The sequence below is a fragment of the Protopterus annectens genome, chromosome 2.part0 (genome assembly GCF_019279795.1).
Source record: "Protopterus annectens isolate FY-2018-M chromosome 2.part0, PAN1.0, whole genome shotgun sequence".
In the NCBI taxonomy this organism is placed as follows: domain Eukaryota; kingdom Metazoa; phylum Chordata; order Ceratodontiformes; family Protopteridae; genus Protopterus; species Protopterus annectens.
In genome coordinates, this window is record NC_056728.1 from 779,549,402 (window position 1) to 779,566,708 (window position 17,307).

General features: G+C 40.9%; 1 protein-coding gene across 1 annotated transcript in view; it reads right to left on the reverse strand.

Moving 5' to 3' along the window:
• DENND4C (DENN domain containing 4C) overlaps nucleotides 1-17,307 on the reverse strand; it is a 2,492,302-nt gene that overhangs the window by 212,339 nt on the left and 2,262,656 nt on the right. The window contains exon 28 of the mRNA XM_044061083.1: nucleotides 340-490. Within this exon, the coding sequence (XP_043917018.1) occupies nucleotides 340-490 (151 nt within the window). The remainder of the gene's footprint in view (nucleotides 1-339; nucleotides 491-17,307) is intronic.

The window sequence follows — 17,307 nt, forward strand, 5'->3', positions numbered from 1 at the left end:
TGATAATCCACGTCATGGCTGAAACTAAACAAAATGGAATGAAAGAACTAATAAATGGAACAGACTTCCAGATAATGTTTCAGCTCGGCAAAAAGACAGACACAGAGTAACACAGATTGAAATGCCATGCATAGCAAATGTACTCTGCACATTTAATATAGCTTTTGTGTGCATAATAAAGACTTGTAGTGTCACTACTTCAAAAGCTCCAAGTAAGATCAACTTGGTAGAACTAGACTGCATGCAGAAGTCAAGTTATATCTGATGGCATAAGAAGAAACTGAAAAACGCTGCAGCCCTTCATATAAACATTCAATTGCTGGAAAATGCTTCTCTCACCTTTGACGTTTAACACCTGGATTATTTTTTACCTCCATGAGAAGGAGGCTGATTGGTCCAAACACATCATTATTCTGGATGCTTCTCACTATGCTATGCATAATGCTACCCTCCACATACTGATCAACAATAGGAACAGCAGATTTCTTTTCTGTAAAAAGAAATGGTGAATAAGTGTTTGGGGCCATATTTCATTATTTTATAAAATTTAAACACTAACTTGGCTTCAAGAGAAAAAGCAATTCAAGAGCATTGTAACAGTTTCAAAAAACAGATTTTTCAATCAAAAATTGCTCAAACCAGACAAGGCAGGGCACAATAAAACATTTAGGATGAAATAATGAAAAGATCACAGAAAATAAAACACATCTGAAGCAGAGATCAAAATAAACCAACCCTAAAGTCAGTATGCCCCATAAGGTGGTACAACTGAGGTCATTACTAAGCTGATTTTAAGACTTTACTACAAATTAAACAGATTATTCATTATGAACAGAAGTGAAAAATTTCAACTCCTTCATGAAAGGTGTTTGCACAGCACTAAGAAAAATGGTCTAACTACTAAAAATGAAAGTTAACACTGATGTGAATAATTAAAGACAGTACTGTGCACCTAGGATAAAAGAAAAATGAAAATCATTGCTGTTACATGGAATGGCGTTCTCCAATAACTCCCCCCAGAAGATGTGAAGAAAAACTTTCTAAAATCACTGTTTTAACAATTGTACACAATACCACTGGAAGTTTAAGAATTTAACCATAGTGGGGAACTACTCGAAATCAACTATGCTTGCATTCTTTGGAAAACCCAGTGAAGATCGGTACTCCTCCAATTCCTGAGTAATGGAGAATTCGTGCTATTACATTACAAGACAAAATCCACAACACAAACCACTCATGTTCAACAAACTAATGCAAAATAATATAAACCAATTACACTCAACAAAAATTACATACTTAAATGTTTGCTACCTATGCAGATGGGCTGATCCAAATAGGTCTTTTAGCTAAAGCTAGACACACATCTGTAGGGGAGAGATATTCACAGTCAAACCTTCAGGTGCACTTTAGCAATGTCACAGCACAAACAACTGATGAGATTAGCAGCACATCTACAACACTTGGCTGACAAAGATTTATGTGAGGCAGTATATCCACATTAGCAGCATACTATTTTGCATTACAGCATGCACAGTTTCAGGAATAAGGCAGTTTGAATCTTTTTTGCAGTCTATATACCTTATAAGATGGCACTTCTTAGTATGTATACACAGGGACAGTACACTGCAGATAAAGTACAGTTATGTCCCACTTACCATAATTGTGGATGCTTTAGCAGATCAATCTTGCAGTAATGATTCTTCAGACTTACTGCCACGTAGAAGTCATGACCAGCCTAATTTCCAGAGTCTTTTCAACATCCCTAGCCAATGGATGTCCAACACCTGGACATCAGAGTATGAAAAAGGCATCTGCTGGCACCATCTTCAGGTCTTTCTAATCAGTAAACAAGCAGTCCGATACTGGAGGGCAGCACAACCTCCCCAGTTGGCTGCATTTAAGTGATACAAATACAAACAACACAGCATATACTAGTGAAACTAAACAAAAGAAACTTGACCCATAAAAAAAAGATCACGTAGTGGTCACTCTGGCGTCCAAAAGACAATTGTAAGCTGAAATTGGAGCAGCAAAACAGTTTTATTAAGCTCAATCCACAACATATATTATAATGGTGATGGGGATGAGGTTTTTAAACAAAAGTACCCTCCTTTACATAGATCAGAAAGGTTAAGTAACAAAAATAAACAACATTTTTTAGTACACCCCCAGACTCCGAAGGGAGACACAAACAGGGGACAGAAACAGTTTTGGGGAAAGAACAGTTGGAACAAGCATTGAATAATCACAATGCTACAACTCAAATCATTTCAGCATTTGGGGGTAAAATGCTCAGCCCAGATGGTTTCAATGTTTTTAACTACATGGACTTGAGAATTACTGACACACATTTTTCACTTTTTAAAAAAGGTCTTAAATTTGTTCCTGCACGAGTTACTGATGTTTCGGAAGTTCTTATAGAATTGAAACTGTACACTAGGAAGCTTAACTTACAGATATTTTTTTTTAGAGATCACAAAACAGATTTGGCTAGATCACATAGTAGGTTTAGGGAAAAAAAAAAAGAGTGTATTTAATCCCACTATAGCCAGTTTTGAGAAGATCTACACTCACGAGATTTATAAGGTATTTCACCATAATCACAGATTTTACAACTTGATGAAGGGAGAAGCAACACTACTGAAAAATTTGAGAGCTGATGAAACAATTAGGATCATGAAACCAGATAAAGGGGGAGGGATAATAATAGCTGACAAGAATGATTTCAACTGTGATATGATTACATTGTTACATGACAGAGACAAATATGAGGTAGCGTCAAAGAATGAAATCAATATTGCACATAGGAAATTGCAACTGTTTTTGGAACATTCTTCAATTCAAGGAGCTATTAATTAAGAACTTTTTGATCTTTTGAAAAATAACCACCCTTTAATTCCAACAGTTTTTGGCATTCCGAAAGTGCACAAAAACATTTACAATCCCCCTTACCGTTGTGGCTGCTCACAACAGCTCCACTTACCCACTTGTGGTTTTTGTGGATAGGTTATTACAAGAAGCACTCTGCCTCAATGAGTACCTTTTGGAAGACTCATGGGATTTTTTTGCCAAAAATTAAACAGTAATATTAGACTAGCATGTGTTTTTTCCACTATTAATGTAATAGATTTATTTAGTTCCATACAACATACAGAGGGATTGGAACTTTTTCATGAAGGCATTGTGGAATGTACTTCCCTCAATAGTACCTTGATCAACTTTATAATGGAGGTCATGGAAGCAAATCATTTTATTACTTTCTACAATTAATTTTTTAGACAAATAAAAGGGGTGGCAATGGGTGCTAGTTGCACTCCTATATATGTTAATTTAGTAATGGTTTCATTGGAAAAGAAAAACATATTTAATACAGATTACAATAAACCGTGGTGCCCTTATTTACGTTATCTGGATGACATTTATTTTATGGAAGTGTAACAAAAACATAGTGGAAGATTATGTGCATTATATTAATAATGTTTGTCCTTAACCTTGCCCTTGGAAAAAGTATGTGTGAACTTAAAATCACATACTTTTTCCAAGGGCAAGGTTAATTATTTATCACCACGGATGATGACAAATGCTGTTTTTCATTCAAAATATATAGGAAACCTACATTCTCTACTAGTTTTTTAGATTTTAATAGTAGTCATCCTTTGTACATCAAAAGGAACATTGTAAGAGGACAAATGATGCGTGCTACTAGGATGTGTTCAGAACTCTTCGATTTTAAGTTGGAACTTACTAACCTGTTGCAGATGCTCTAAGAAAGAGGATATCCATAAGAATGGGTTTATAAACTTAACATGGAAATAACTGAAGGTTGGGGCACGAAATACAAACCACTATTAGGTAGTTCTACAGAGATCATGAACTCAACTTCTAAAGAAGGTGCCGACAACTTTTTTAACTCTGTAGTTATCCATTATGGGACTTTTAGGAAAAAAGTTAGGGACACTATCTATAAGAATTGGGTTATTTTCAACAATAACAGTGAGATCAATAAAGTGGTACAGGACAAACCTTTTTTCGTATATAAAACGGGGTACAACATTAAATACCTTTTGGAACATCCTAGATCAAATTTTAGACAACACTGGCAAAGTTACTATGAGATGTGGAGCGTGTAATTTTTGCCAATATATTTTAAACGTGCAGAGTGTGATTATAGGTGACCCACCCCAGCAGGTTAAATTAGTAGGGGGTAACTGTGCTAGCAGGGGACTAGTACATGTGGCTGTCAGGGATGTTATTACTTTTATCTAGGAAAAACAGAGACCATTGCGTAAATGTATGTATGAGCACATGTACGCTATAGACAACAATGTTAATAATGCTTTGTATAAGCACGCCTTAAATTGTACCAGATATACCAAATTTTTATTTGGAATTGTGGAGTTGATTAAAACAGATCACAAGGGAGGGTACTGGGAAAACAAAACAGAGAAGAGTGAACTAAAGTGTCAGTCAAGACTGAATGCCATGAACCCCCTTGGTATGAATGAGAACACTTCACTGGTTCCTATTTTAAAAGAGAGAGCTACTGATATATATATATATATATATATATATATATATATATATATAATGAATGGTTCTTCGCTTTTAAGGATTTTTTAGATATGTACTTTTTAGAAATATAATGTTTTTGGAAGTTCTTCCTACTGTTTATATTGTTTTAATGGAATTAACAGAAGTGATTTTAATAACTGTGTCTCATGAGTAATTGTTAAGATTACTTAAGTGGTGTTTTGAATTAAGAGCAATAGTTATGAAAAAGTCCATTAGTTGTAGGGATGAAAGCACTTGCCATTCACTGTATGTTTTGAATTGGGCTTAATATAAAGCTGTTTTGGTGCTCCAATATCACCTTACAATTGTCTTTTGGACGCCACAGTGACCACTATGTGATCTTTTTTCTAGTATTTAAGTGAGAAAGAGGAAAAACCATGAGAGGCAGAGAGGGGATTGTGAAGACTGGTAGAGATGGGTGAAGGCTGCCAGTCTAGCCAGATAGAATTGTGCAGATAATTCTATCATTTGTAAATATGAATGTTGAAATACAAGTTTGTCTTTTTAAAGGAAAGAATGTGCTGTGAAATGCTGAACTTAAAACAATGTGGCAACATTGCGCTCTGCTGTAAAGAAAGCTAAGTCAAGCATTTCTTGTTGGCCCTTTGAAATTAGAATTATTTCACGGCTGACTTTGATGTTTACAAGTCAGCTCCAGTCCGGCTACATGAAGGCTTCCTCTGCCTATTGTTTTAAGGCTAAAGTTAATGACCAGAATTTACATGTGGAATGTCCTTTATTGCTCTAAGTGTAAAATAATGTAAATGCAGTTTCTGTCAGCCTGGGAAGACCAGGAAAGTGTGAAATGATGTAATGTTTTATCAGAACTGCAGTTTCAATTTAATCAGAGAGAACCAGAGGGCATTACACATTTTTGTCCGAACAGCCACCTCAGCACTCTGCCTGTTGTCTTATGTAAGTTATTTTAGAAGTGTGTTTTCTTGTAGATAGCTAGAAGCTATAAAGATTAGACTTAAGTGTTTTTCTGTGATGTCAGAACTGTACTACTGATTTATTTGACTAGCACTGACTGTGTAGTAGAAAGTATTGGCTTGTGGTTTTACTTATTTATTATTGAATATTTTAAAACCTTTTAAATGTGGCTGGTTTTGTGCAGAGATAAGTTAAGCTCTAGAATACAATGCATGTATATAAGGATCCTGTACCAAGTCACTCTAATAAGCCTTGAGACTGTTTAGTCACATCTACCAATTGGATAATAATATTGCACAATAATAACTGGACACCCTTTTAAGGGTCTTTGAGTAGCTGAAAAATATTAGCTGGGTGGTGGCAGTAATTACTACCGTATAGTCTGGGTAAAAGGGACACAACTGGAGAACCTGTGCCAGCCTTCCCCAGGAGTGTCTGTGTGGTTGTATAAACTTATCTCAAAGTGCGTCTCAACTACTTGGGCAGGGACACAAAGCACTGGTTGGACAGAAAGGGTACTGGAGATTTTAGCTTGCCCAGCTAGGCTGAGATCTGGATCCTACAGCTGTGCCAGTGGGGAGTCTTATTGGGGACCTGGGGAGCAAGGGAGTGACCAGCCCCAGACTGACTGTGATCTCTGTGTGCTCTTAAGGGAAATTGCACATTACTGTGTCTATTTGTTATCCTTTCCTCATATATGAGACACCCTCTCTGGTGTTATTGGTGAGGACTGAGGCTCCTTGATTGCTGGGCCAGGGCACAGGCATCACAGGGATGATAGAAATAACATGACTATCTGTAGTTAAACTCGTCTACCCCTTGCAGCCAGCAAAGGGGATCCAAGCAGTCGGCAGAGAGAGGGGTTGGAAGGTGGGAATATGTACTGCAATACTGATCTGCTCAAACATCTATAATCATGGCAAGTGGGACACAATTGTACTAGGATATCCACAGTCAATGTCAGTACTGACGTTTGGGAGGCCTACTAAAGCTAACAGGTGGGTGGTGGATCATCTGTAGGACCCTATGAAATAAGGTTTTGCAGGATGGCAATAGAGAAACCTGATCTAGCCCTGGACACATTGTCTAGGTTATAGTGATTTGTAAAGGTGTGCACAGAGTTCCAAGTGGCTGCTTCTAGGATGGCTTAGGTAGGGACTATTTTTAGGAAGGCAATGGTGGTTTCCTCATGCCTGGTGGAGTGGACTTTAATATCCCAAGGTAAATCTTTTTCCATGGTGTGAGTAACAGAACTTAATGCAGTTTACTATCCATTTTGAAATGGTTTGTTTAGAGACAGACTTGCCCTGCTTACCCTCTGTAAAAGACAAAAGTAATTACTCTGTTCTTTTAGAGTTTCTGTTCTTCCTAGATGATGCTGGATCTGCCTGTGCAACTCCAGGGAAGGGAGGACTTACTCTGCTCTGTTCTGTGGATTTGGGAAGAAGACTGATAGTGGGTAGTCTGATTTAGAATAAGTTCTGATACCACCTTAGGCATATAAAAAGCATTTGTTCTGAGGGTTTCCCTATCCTTGCGAAAGGCAGTGAAAGGTTCTTACACGAGGACTTGTAGCTCTGAGACTCTCGTAGCTGATGTGACAGCTATAAGAACGTGGTCTTCCAGCTGAGCATCTTTAGAAGCAGTGTCAGCAGGTTCAAAGGGGGACAATGTGTCAGAAGGAGAAAGAAAGTACAGTTGTGTGCACTTAACATAAATGTAGATGTTCGAGTGTATTCACTGTTTCAGTCATTACATTTGGGTTATCTGCTTGCAGTAGCCCTCAGTCAGCCTGATTAACAAAGTCTTGGGTCCTGCGTCGGTTGCTGTCCCTTCTTCCATGACATCAGGGGGTATAAAACATGCAGCCGATGCCATTATATCAGTTTTTCTTGCCCCAAATGTCAGGTGCCCCCCCTAATGGGAAGCAATTAAATCTATAAAAACAAGGATATACCTCCAACAAAAAAGCAAATACACCAAAAAGCTTTTTGAGCATAGTAAGTGAGAGTAGAGGTATAGCCAAAATAAGAAAAAGGGGGCTGGAGGGAGGGTAACCAGGACTGCAACAGTGAATACACTCGAACATCTACATTTATGGTAAGTGTACACAACTCTACTATGTTCTTTGTGTTTCACTGTTGCAGTCATTACCATTTGGGTAGATTCCCAAAGCTAAGGTTGGGAGGAGGAATTTAAATAGAATTAGGACCAGCTATAAGGCCCTGCAAGACTGCAGTGGCAAAACTAGCTCTGGATTTAGAGAAAATTGGCAAATAAGGCTTGGTGAAAGTATGTACAGAACTCCAGGTAGCAGCTTCTAGAATGTCCCTTGTAGGGATGCCCCTGAGAAAGGCTGTAGAGGTAGATGCAGCCCTGGTTGAATGGGGTCTGACGCCCTGTGGGATAGGTTTTCCATGGTGCTTATAGCAGAAAGGAATGCAGTGTCCTATCCATTTTCAAATGGTTTGCTTTGAAACAGCTTTTCTTCTGTCCCTGCAGCAAATGCCACCAGCAGTTGTTCAGATTTCCTTTGAGGTTTAGTCCTGTCCAAGTAGAATCTAAGTTGTCTGTGCACATCTAAGGAGTGCAGTATCCGTTCCTCTTTGTTCTGTGGGTTAGGAAAGAAGGTAGGCAAATGAATGGACTAATTAAGAGCCACACTGGATGCCCCCTTGGGCATAAAGGAGGGACTGGTTCTGAGGGACACCCTGTCCGCATGAAAGATGATGAAAGGCTCCACTGCCATAACGGCCTGTAACTCAGATACCCTTCTTGCAGAGGTGATTGCTAAAAGGAAAGCCGTTTTCCAGGAAAGAAATTTTAAATCTACAGTAGCAGCTGTCTCGAAAAGAGGAAGAGTGAGTTTCTCCAAGACAAAGTTAAGGTCCCAGGCTGGAGTTGGACCTCTCCTCGGTGGCCTTACATTTTTGGCCCCTCTGAGGAACTGCTTGAGCAGTGGGTGAGGGAAGAGGGGAGGCTCTGTGCTATAATGAGCTGAAATGGCTGAGGCATGAATTTTGATGGAGGAAAAGGACAAGCCCTTATGAAGCATCTCAGTCAAATATTGTAGAATCTGAGGTAAATTGGGCACTGATGCGCTCATCCCTTGAGATTGGTTCCAGGTACAAAATCTTTTCCATTTTGCAGCATAAGATTTTCTAGTGCTAGGCGTCCTAGCCTCTAAAATGATATCCATCACTGATTTATTGAGGGGTGGTAAGGAGAGATTAGGTAATCAGCCAGGCTGCTAGGTTCAGGGTTTGCAGCTGAGGGTGCAGAATCTTTTTCTCCCGCTGAGACAACAGGGAAGAAGTCTGAGGCAGGTGCCATGGGGCCAAACATGACACTGCGCAGGAGGGAGTACCAGTGTTGGCGTGGCCAGTCTGGTGCAATTAAAATAATCCTTGGCTTGTCCTGTTTGATCTTTAGTAATACCTTGGAGAGCAGAGGCAGAGGAGGGAAGGCATAAACTGATATGATTTTCCAGCTGAAGGATAGAGCATCCACTTTCCAAGCTAGTTTTGTGGGGAATCCTTGTGCAAAATTTGTCCAACTGATGGTTCTGGGGGGAGGCAAACAGGTCTATATCTGGGTTCCCCCATTTGCTTGTTAACATGTTGAAAATCCTTAGTTCCAGTTTCCACTCATGTGGGTCCATGAGGTTTCTGCTTAGTCCATCTGTCAGTGTATTTAGTTTTCCTGGCAGGAACTGAGCTTGTAGATTCACTTGGTAGCTCAAGGTTGTGTTCCACAATGCCATGGCTAGTCTGCAAAGGGTGTAAGAGTGTGTACCCCCCTGCTTGTTTATGTAACACATGACCGTGGTGTTGCCATTAGTTGTCCTGGAAGAATGTGGTCCTTGAAGGCTGTCAGAGCATTCTGTACAGCTAACATTTCCTTTTGATTTATGTGTAGGTGCATTTGACTTGTGCTCCATTTGCCCTGAATGCACTTCCCTGCCAGGTGAGTCCCTCATGCATAGTCTGATGCGTCTGTTGTTAAGGTCTGGGCGACAGGGGGTAGTGTGAATGGTAGTCCCTTGTTTTGGTGGCAGGCCTCTGCCCACCAAAGGAACTTTAGGCGTAGACAAGGTATGATAGGAATCATAGCTTCTAGATCCTGTGAATGTTGACACCATAGGCTTTTGAAATACCACTGCAGTTTCCTCATATGCATCCTTGCATATGGAATTAGAAGAATGCAGGAGGCCATGAACCCCAAGGCCTGCAGTATTTGTCAAATGAGTCTGTTTCTCTGGCATGAGGAAAGCCATCTGGGAAGCTGTATTCAAGCTTGCTCCTAGGAATATAATTTGTTGACAGGGTACCAGGTGTGATTTCTTTTCGTTTATGGTGTACCCCAGACCAAGTCAGTACCCTTTGAAGAAAGGCCAGATGATTCAAAAGTATGTCCTGGCTTTCTGTCTGAATTAGACAATCGTCCAGGTATGGATATATTTGAATATTTCTTTGCCTGCAGAATGCAATGACTGGAGCTAGGCACTTTGTGAATACCCTGGGCACAGCAGATAAGCCAAAGGGCAGTGCAGTGAACTGATAGTGCATATCACCTGCTTTGAAGTGTAGGTATCTTCTGCAAGACTCCCTGACAGGGATGTGCAGGTATGCTTCTTTTAAGTCTAGTGTTGCCAACCATGTATTTTTGCCTAGCATAGGAAGCAGTTGGTGAAGAGTCAGCATCTTGAATTTTGGAATCACCAGAAAGGTATTTAGAGTAGAAAGGTCCAGGATAGGACGCCATGAATTGCCTTTTCTGGTTACCAGAAAAAGTCTCGAATAGAAACCTTGTCCCTTTTCCTCTTCTGGTACCAAATGAATAGCCCCCATGCTTAAGAGAGAGAGTACTTGATTTTGGGCCACTGCCCACTGATTTGGGGGCAGATCTGGCCACCCGCTTGGTGTTGGTAAGGTGTGGAAGTGAAATCTGTATCCTTGGGACACTATATTTAAAACCCATTTGTCCTGGGTAATGAGTCCCCAGTTTTTGGCCTGCAGACCAATTTTTCCGCCTAAAGGAGCATTCAGTTGGAAAGTGCTTGGAAGTTTTAAGAGCAAGTCATTGAGACAGTTTTCCATAGAGGGAATCCTACTACTCCCTGACTTGGGTGCAGAAACCCTCCACTGCTTAGTCTTGTGTGCCCCCTGGGACTGAAACCTGGGGTTTCTGCTGTGTCTGGGTCTGGCTTGAGAAGACCTGGAAGGGGCTGGAAAGGACCAATTCTTAGAGGGCCAGTGCCTACTAAATCTAGGAGGCTGAACTTGTAAGCAATCTTTAACAGTTTGCATGGATTTAGCTTTATCTTCCATCTTTTTAAGAACTTCCTTAGCCTTGTTGCTAAACAGGCGGTCCTGATTTAAGGGAGCATCCAACAATTTAGCTTTAACATGATCAGGCAAAGATTGCTCCTTAAGCCAAGCATGCCTTCTGAGCACAGACCCAGTAACAGCAGCCCTGCAAGAGGCCTCTAATGAATCAAATCCACATTGCAAAGTATGTTTTCCAACCTGTTCAGCAGAATGCATTAAACCCTGTAATTCTTTATTTTCCACACAGTTAGGAATCAACATTATTTTCTGTTTAAGCAATCCAATAACATGTTGCTGATACTTTTAACATATGAAACTGGCAGTTTTAAGCTCTAATGGCCAAGGTTGCAGAAGTCTAAACCTTCTTACCCCATCTATCCAGCGCCCTGGAGTCTCTATCAGAAGGGGTAGGATTTTTAGCAGTAGAAGCCTTAATGCCCTTGGGCCCCTGTGAAATAGTCTATGGATCCGCAATAGGATTTTTAAAAAATAACTTGTGAGAATCAAGAACCCTGTAATATGTCAGCTTTTCTGGGAGCAGGAGGCAAAGAATCAGGTACCAAACTAGATTCCAAAAAAGCATAATCAACAATGTCTAGTACAGGAGGAATAGCTAAAGGCTTATGCTGAGGCAGGAGTAAAAAATCCCTAAGCCTCTTTTCTGAATCAGAAAAATCCTGGCTTTCCCAGTGGAAATGCTCCCTTACAGTATGTAAGATTTCATCAAAAGAAAAATCCTCTGGAGGGGAGGCAGAGGGAATAGAATCCTCTGCATCAAAATCCTCATAAGTAGATAAGGGCAAATTCAGATCATCAGAAAAATCAGAATCCTGGTCAGAAGATTCATAAACAACTTCAGTCCTTGATCTCTTAGAAGGGGGGAGGTTGGCTTCCCCTGATTTATAAGATCTTCAGCCATTCTTATCATTTGTTTTTTAGTCATAGAGGCCTGAGCATGTGACCCGGGCGTAATTTTTTTAGGCATGGTTTGAGATTTAGGCCTAAATGAAGAAGGAGGCATCTGTTTAATAAGCAAATCCGTAAGCCTGAATACACCCTCAGAAGCCAGTGCCTGCACAGTGGCTCTGGACCCATCCAAGGTAGAGACATCCGCGGGTTCCATAGTTGAAGCATTTTGCGGCATACCGGACTCTGAATGGGTCTCAGTAGAGGCCTGTGAATCAGAAGTAGTGGGTATCAGGGGCTGCGAAAGCACCTCACTGAGTACTGGCAACTGGCTTAGGAGAAGTGCCGTCGGCAGTTTTGGACCTCGGCGGCCTGTTTCTGTCTTTATCTTTGCATTTTTTCTAAATCCCGGTAGTCAGATGGCTAATTGATGACATTTCTGGATAATTAAACCGAGAACTGAAATATTTAGAGGCAAAAATATACAGACGACGGATAGTGTGCTGATTAAATAAAACACAAAACAGACAGCAAGGTACATCGTGGTCAGGGCCTAGGCAAGGAATACAGTACGAATGAAAATCTTTATGAGGTATTTGCTTTCCATAAGTAACGCAATTAACAACTTTTACTGACATCGGTAAGGAGCAAGAAAAAGTTTCCCTAATGGGGTACTTAGCTTTAATTGAAGACTTCGGTTCTGAAACTCGAAAACGAAAATTTCAGGAGTCGGCCAACTGGCACTTATGAACTGCTTCTGTTTCGGGCACTGCATGGCAAGAAAGACTGATGTAATGGCGTCAGCTGCATGTTTTATACCCCTGAAGACCTGACGTCATGGAAAAAGGGACATCAACTGACGCAGGACCCAAGACTTTGTTAATCAGGCCGACTGAGGGCTACTGCAAGCAGATAACCCAAATGTAATGACTGCAACAGTGAAACGCGAAGAACATCCAGTGCTGTCAGCCAGAAGAGGGCCACTAGAATCACCCTGGATCTGTCTGCCCTGATTTTTGTCAATATTCTGAATGCATACAAGAACAAGTTTGTCCATGTGAAAGAGAAAGGATCTATTTTCGGGGTTACTGTTTGTTGAGTTCCGGAGCAGTACTTCTGTAGCTTGCAGAAGTGAGTGGCGAACAGGTCCTACTGAGGGAATCCCTCACGAGTGTACAGTTAGGCCTAGGAAGGCCTCTCTCTTCAGCATCCATTTGTTGGGGGGGGGGTCTAGAAGATCCCTGTTTAGAGGATCTGCCAGGGTATTGTTCTGAACCAGAATACAAGAATATATGAGGGTTAGCCATATTTCTTTAGCCATCAACCAAATTTTCCTGGAAAGGATGCACAGAGAGTAAGGTAGAGTTCCCAATTGGTTCTTTATATACCACATCACTGTGATGTTAGCCTGAGGATGGCTGGGGGGGGGTCTGTTCAGCTCTACAGGGTACCTGGACTTTTGCTGAAAAGCTCTTATGGCTAGGTAGACTGCTTATAGCTCCTTCCGATTAATATGCAATTTTATCTACCAATGAGACCAAATGCTCTGCACTTTCAGGGAACCGAAGTGGACACCCCCCACTCTATGTCTGAACTGTTTGCGGTGATGGTCTTGTCTGCTCCTGTTAAAAAAAATTCAACCCTGGCTTCCGCTATATGATGCCCTTCCACCAAAGGAGCTCTTTTTTTTCAGGCACTGAAGGAGAGGCAGTAGGGTTGGGAATGCTGTTCCCAAGCATTTTTCAGGAACCAGTGAGGTTTTCTCATGTGCAACTTTGCAAGTGAGACCATGAGAATGCAGAATGCCATATACTCCAGTACCTCCAGGAATCCCCTGCTAGGATGACTTGCTTTGGAAGCAGATTGGTCAGATAGCCTGTCAACAAAGTAATCTTGTGCTGGGGAAGGAATACTTTCTGTTGGACCAAATCTATGACAGCTCCTAGAAAAAGAATCCTTGTTTGAAGCAGAGTTTGTGATTTTGAAGATTTAAAGTGAGACCTGTGACAAAAGGAGGTACTGACAGCAAAGCTATCTGGAATTTTGTAAATAATCATATGTCATTTGTGAATATCAACGTGATTCATATGCTTGTGTTACAAATGTATTAGAACTGCATGTCATATAAGATGGCTTGTACAGATGTGTGCTGAAGAGATATTTTGTAGAGTACTCAGATTAGAGATGTGTCCACAATGTACCTTACTGGAAAAGAACAGAAATGTATATAAATTATTGTAACTGTCTAAATCCGCATATTTTAATAGTAGGAATTGGAACATAGAAGGTTAACTTGCAAAACTTCAGGAAAAATAGTTGAAATTAAATGACTTTATAACTGTGCCATAAAAGACATTTTCAATGCAGCAAGGAGACAGGATGTCTAAAACTAGGGACCCTTCTGCATTGTCTTGTGTTTTATTGTTTTATGTCTTCCAGCAGCTGCAAAGATTTAAGAACAGTCCTTGTTTATGTATTTTCACAGGTAGATGCTAAATGCTGTTGTTTTTGAGTCTGGGAACTGAAGTCAGATAACAAGTGATGTTATTCTGCAAGTATCTCAGCAGTAATATTTGGGATATTAATTGAAGAACTCTCTGAGAGAGAGAGAGAATTCTGTATTTGTCTTGAACCTGACAACATCAGCTGGAAAACCCACTCACCACATCTGTCTTGCCTTGCTATGAGTAAGTCAGTCTAGGGTACAGTAATTTCTCTTAGATACAGTTAAGAATATAGTGAAGTATAGCTTAGATGTTTTCTTTATTTGAGACTGTCCTGCACTGTTGTTTTAAATATTTCCTGTGATTATTAACTCTAGTGTAATTGTGACTGTTTACTGAGTAATTTCTTGTTCTTTTATTTATTATTAAATATATTTAAACCTTTCACTGTGGCTGATATTTTTGAGACATATTTAAGTTCTGGGAGTATTTGCATATTTATTTGATGACACTGTGTAGGCCACTCTTAATAGCCTTGCTCTTGGTCAAACTATCATTTGGATTAACAGTAACATTACACAGTAAGTTTGGACACCCTTTGTTAAGGGCCTTAAAAATAGCTGATAAGGAGTGGCTGGTAGCAGTCAAAACTACCTTATAGTCTGGGCAAAAAGGAACCTAGCTAGAAAAGCTATGACAAACTGTAACATCTGGAAGCGGAGGCGAATGAGAGGTAGATGTAACATGAGAAGGAGATGCTGACTCTTCACCAGGGTCATGGAGGTAATGAGGAAGGGAGTAACTGAACCCCAGAAGCCAAAAAGGTGATAATTTTGACAGTTTTATTCATATATGTTTGAAAGGGTATGTAAACAGTATAATGTTGACCAAGGGCTCTGGGTACAGTTCCTGACGCACTTACTCCATGGTAAAGCTGCAACTGCTATTTCTAAATTGCCTGATACTGATTGCTTAAATTATAATACTGTTAAAAATTGTTTGAACGTTTTAAGTTAGAACTGAAGCTTATAGAAAGTTTCCTGAGCATAGACACAAGACAGATGAAAGTGTGTGTGAATATACTGCTGAGTTAAGCACTTATTTTCATAAGCGGGTAAGTGGGTATCAGGTCACCTCTTCTGAAGGGCTGACAGGCCTTTGGGTGAGGGAACAAGCCCTTAGCATTTTGCCTGAGGACATGAGAATCTGGTTAGCAGATAGGCAATGTAATACTGCAGATGAATTGGGGAAGAAGGGAGACCTATACCTAGCAAGCAGGGCATCACTGCACAGGAAAGGGATACCCAGTGCTGCTCATGGGTCTAAGGAAACCCATCATGCTGGGCAGCCTAGACCACCCCAACAGAGTATGCTAGTAGCAGGGGAAGCCACAAGTCCAGGTACATGTCCAGGACCAAGGGTTAAATGTTTTAAATGCAACCAAAGGGGTCATGTAGCATAGAGATGTCCATGGAGGCAAGGTGGGGAACCAAAGGTGGAAGAGCCAGTAAGAGGAAATGACAGAATGCCAGCAGCAAGTTGGCTGGAGACAGCAAGGGTACCAAACTACTATAAGAGGTTATATCCTATCTTAGTAAATGGGAAACAGGCCACTGCTAACAGAGAGACAGCCTCTGACCTAACTATTGTGAAGCCTGCAGTGGTTAAAGAAGAGCACTACTTCCTTGGGCAGTTTACTCCAGTCAGAGCTTTATAGGTTCATAGGTAGGTACTAGGCTATCTGCCCGAAGGCATTTATAAGCCTAGCCGGAATGTGTTGGCTTTCGCCGCCCCCTTAGATTAGTTCCCTATGCCTCTGTCCAGCAGAGCCACTGAAATGATCCCTGGGGTAAACTTTCTGTTTCCCATCCACTCATCAAGGTTTCTCTTGAAGAGGGTTAGCGAGGAGCTCTGCCTAATGTAGACTGGAATCTTGTTCCAGAGCATGGGAAGTCTCTGGGACAGGAATCTATCCCTCCAGCACGTCTTATTTATTGTTGTGGTGAGGTTTAGATCCCTGGAGCATGTGGCTCGAATGGATATGGTTTTCTTTAGGTGGAGCATGTCCATCAATATTGGGTTGGACATGGCCTGGTCAACTATAGCCCCTAGTTTGCAGTATGTCAGGCAGATATCACCTCTGAGTAGGCGGTATGCAACAGAGTACAACTGGAGTTTCTTCAGTCGAGCTGCATAGGGCATCTGCTTGAGACCAGTGATCTTCTTGGTGAGGAACTTCTGTGGTCTTTCCAGTTGTTGCAGGTGTCTTGTAAGGTACATCCCAAATGGGGCATTGTACTCTATGATGGGTCTGATGAGTGATGCGTAGAGGGGCCCAATGACCTCTTGCGATCTGGATGCAAACCCTTCTGTGATTAGGTGGGCCACATAGAAGGATTTTCTAACCACTTTGGCAATGTGATTATCAAAGGAGAGGTTACTATCTACTTGGGTCCCCAGATCCCTTATTACGTCTTCCGTATTTAGGGGGCTACCACCTATGTGGTAGTTTGTGGGTACTTTGTTTTTTCCAAAGGGGATGACTATGCACTTTTTGGCATTTAGCTTGAGACCATGGTTTTTCCACTTTCTGCTAGATAATTCATGTAACAAAGCTACTGAATTTCTCCTGGAAGTTGCTGTGTGCCATTTACTCATTTATCTGAGGAAGGAAGGTTACCAGAAGCACAGTCCTACCCATCTCCAGACAGCCTTTTAGAAGCCCAGAGCTATTTTTGAACCCGTGTCACTTGTGTTTCAGATGGATCCTTCAGCCACATACCTCATACAATTTTAATGTTCCTTAAGAAAGGGACACTTTATTCCCTTAAAGATTTTGACTTTCCTAGCCATAGAAGACAATGGCCAGAATTCAGAAATGTTACTACGAAAGGTGCACCCCTACTTTTAACTTTTTTGTATTCAGGTAAGTTTCTACCATTGCACTACAACAGGAAGATGTACAGCACCTCAGTAGGCTGTGCCCATAGCCTCATTTGATGCTAAGAGGCTTTCCAGTGAAGAGGCAATATGCTAATTAGCCATGTTCTGTCGCCTGGAACTGCACGTCATACAGCATTTATGCAGCTATTCAGAGAACAGCTCAACTGTGTAAATTAACA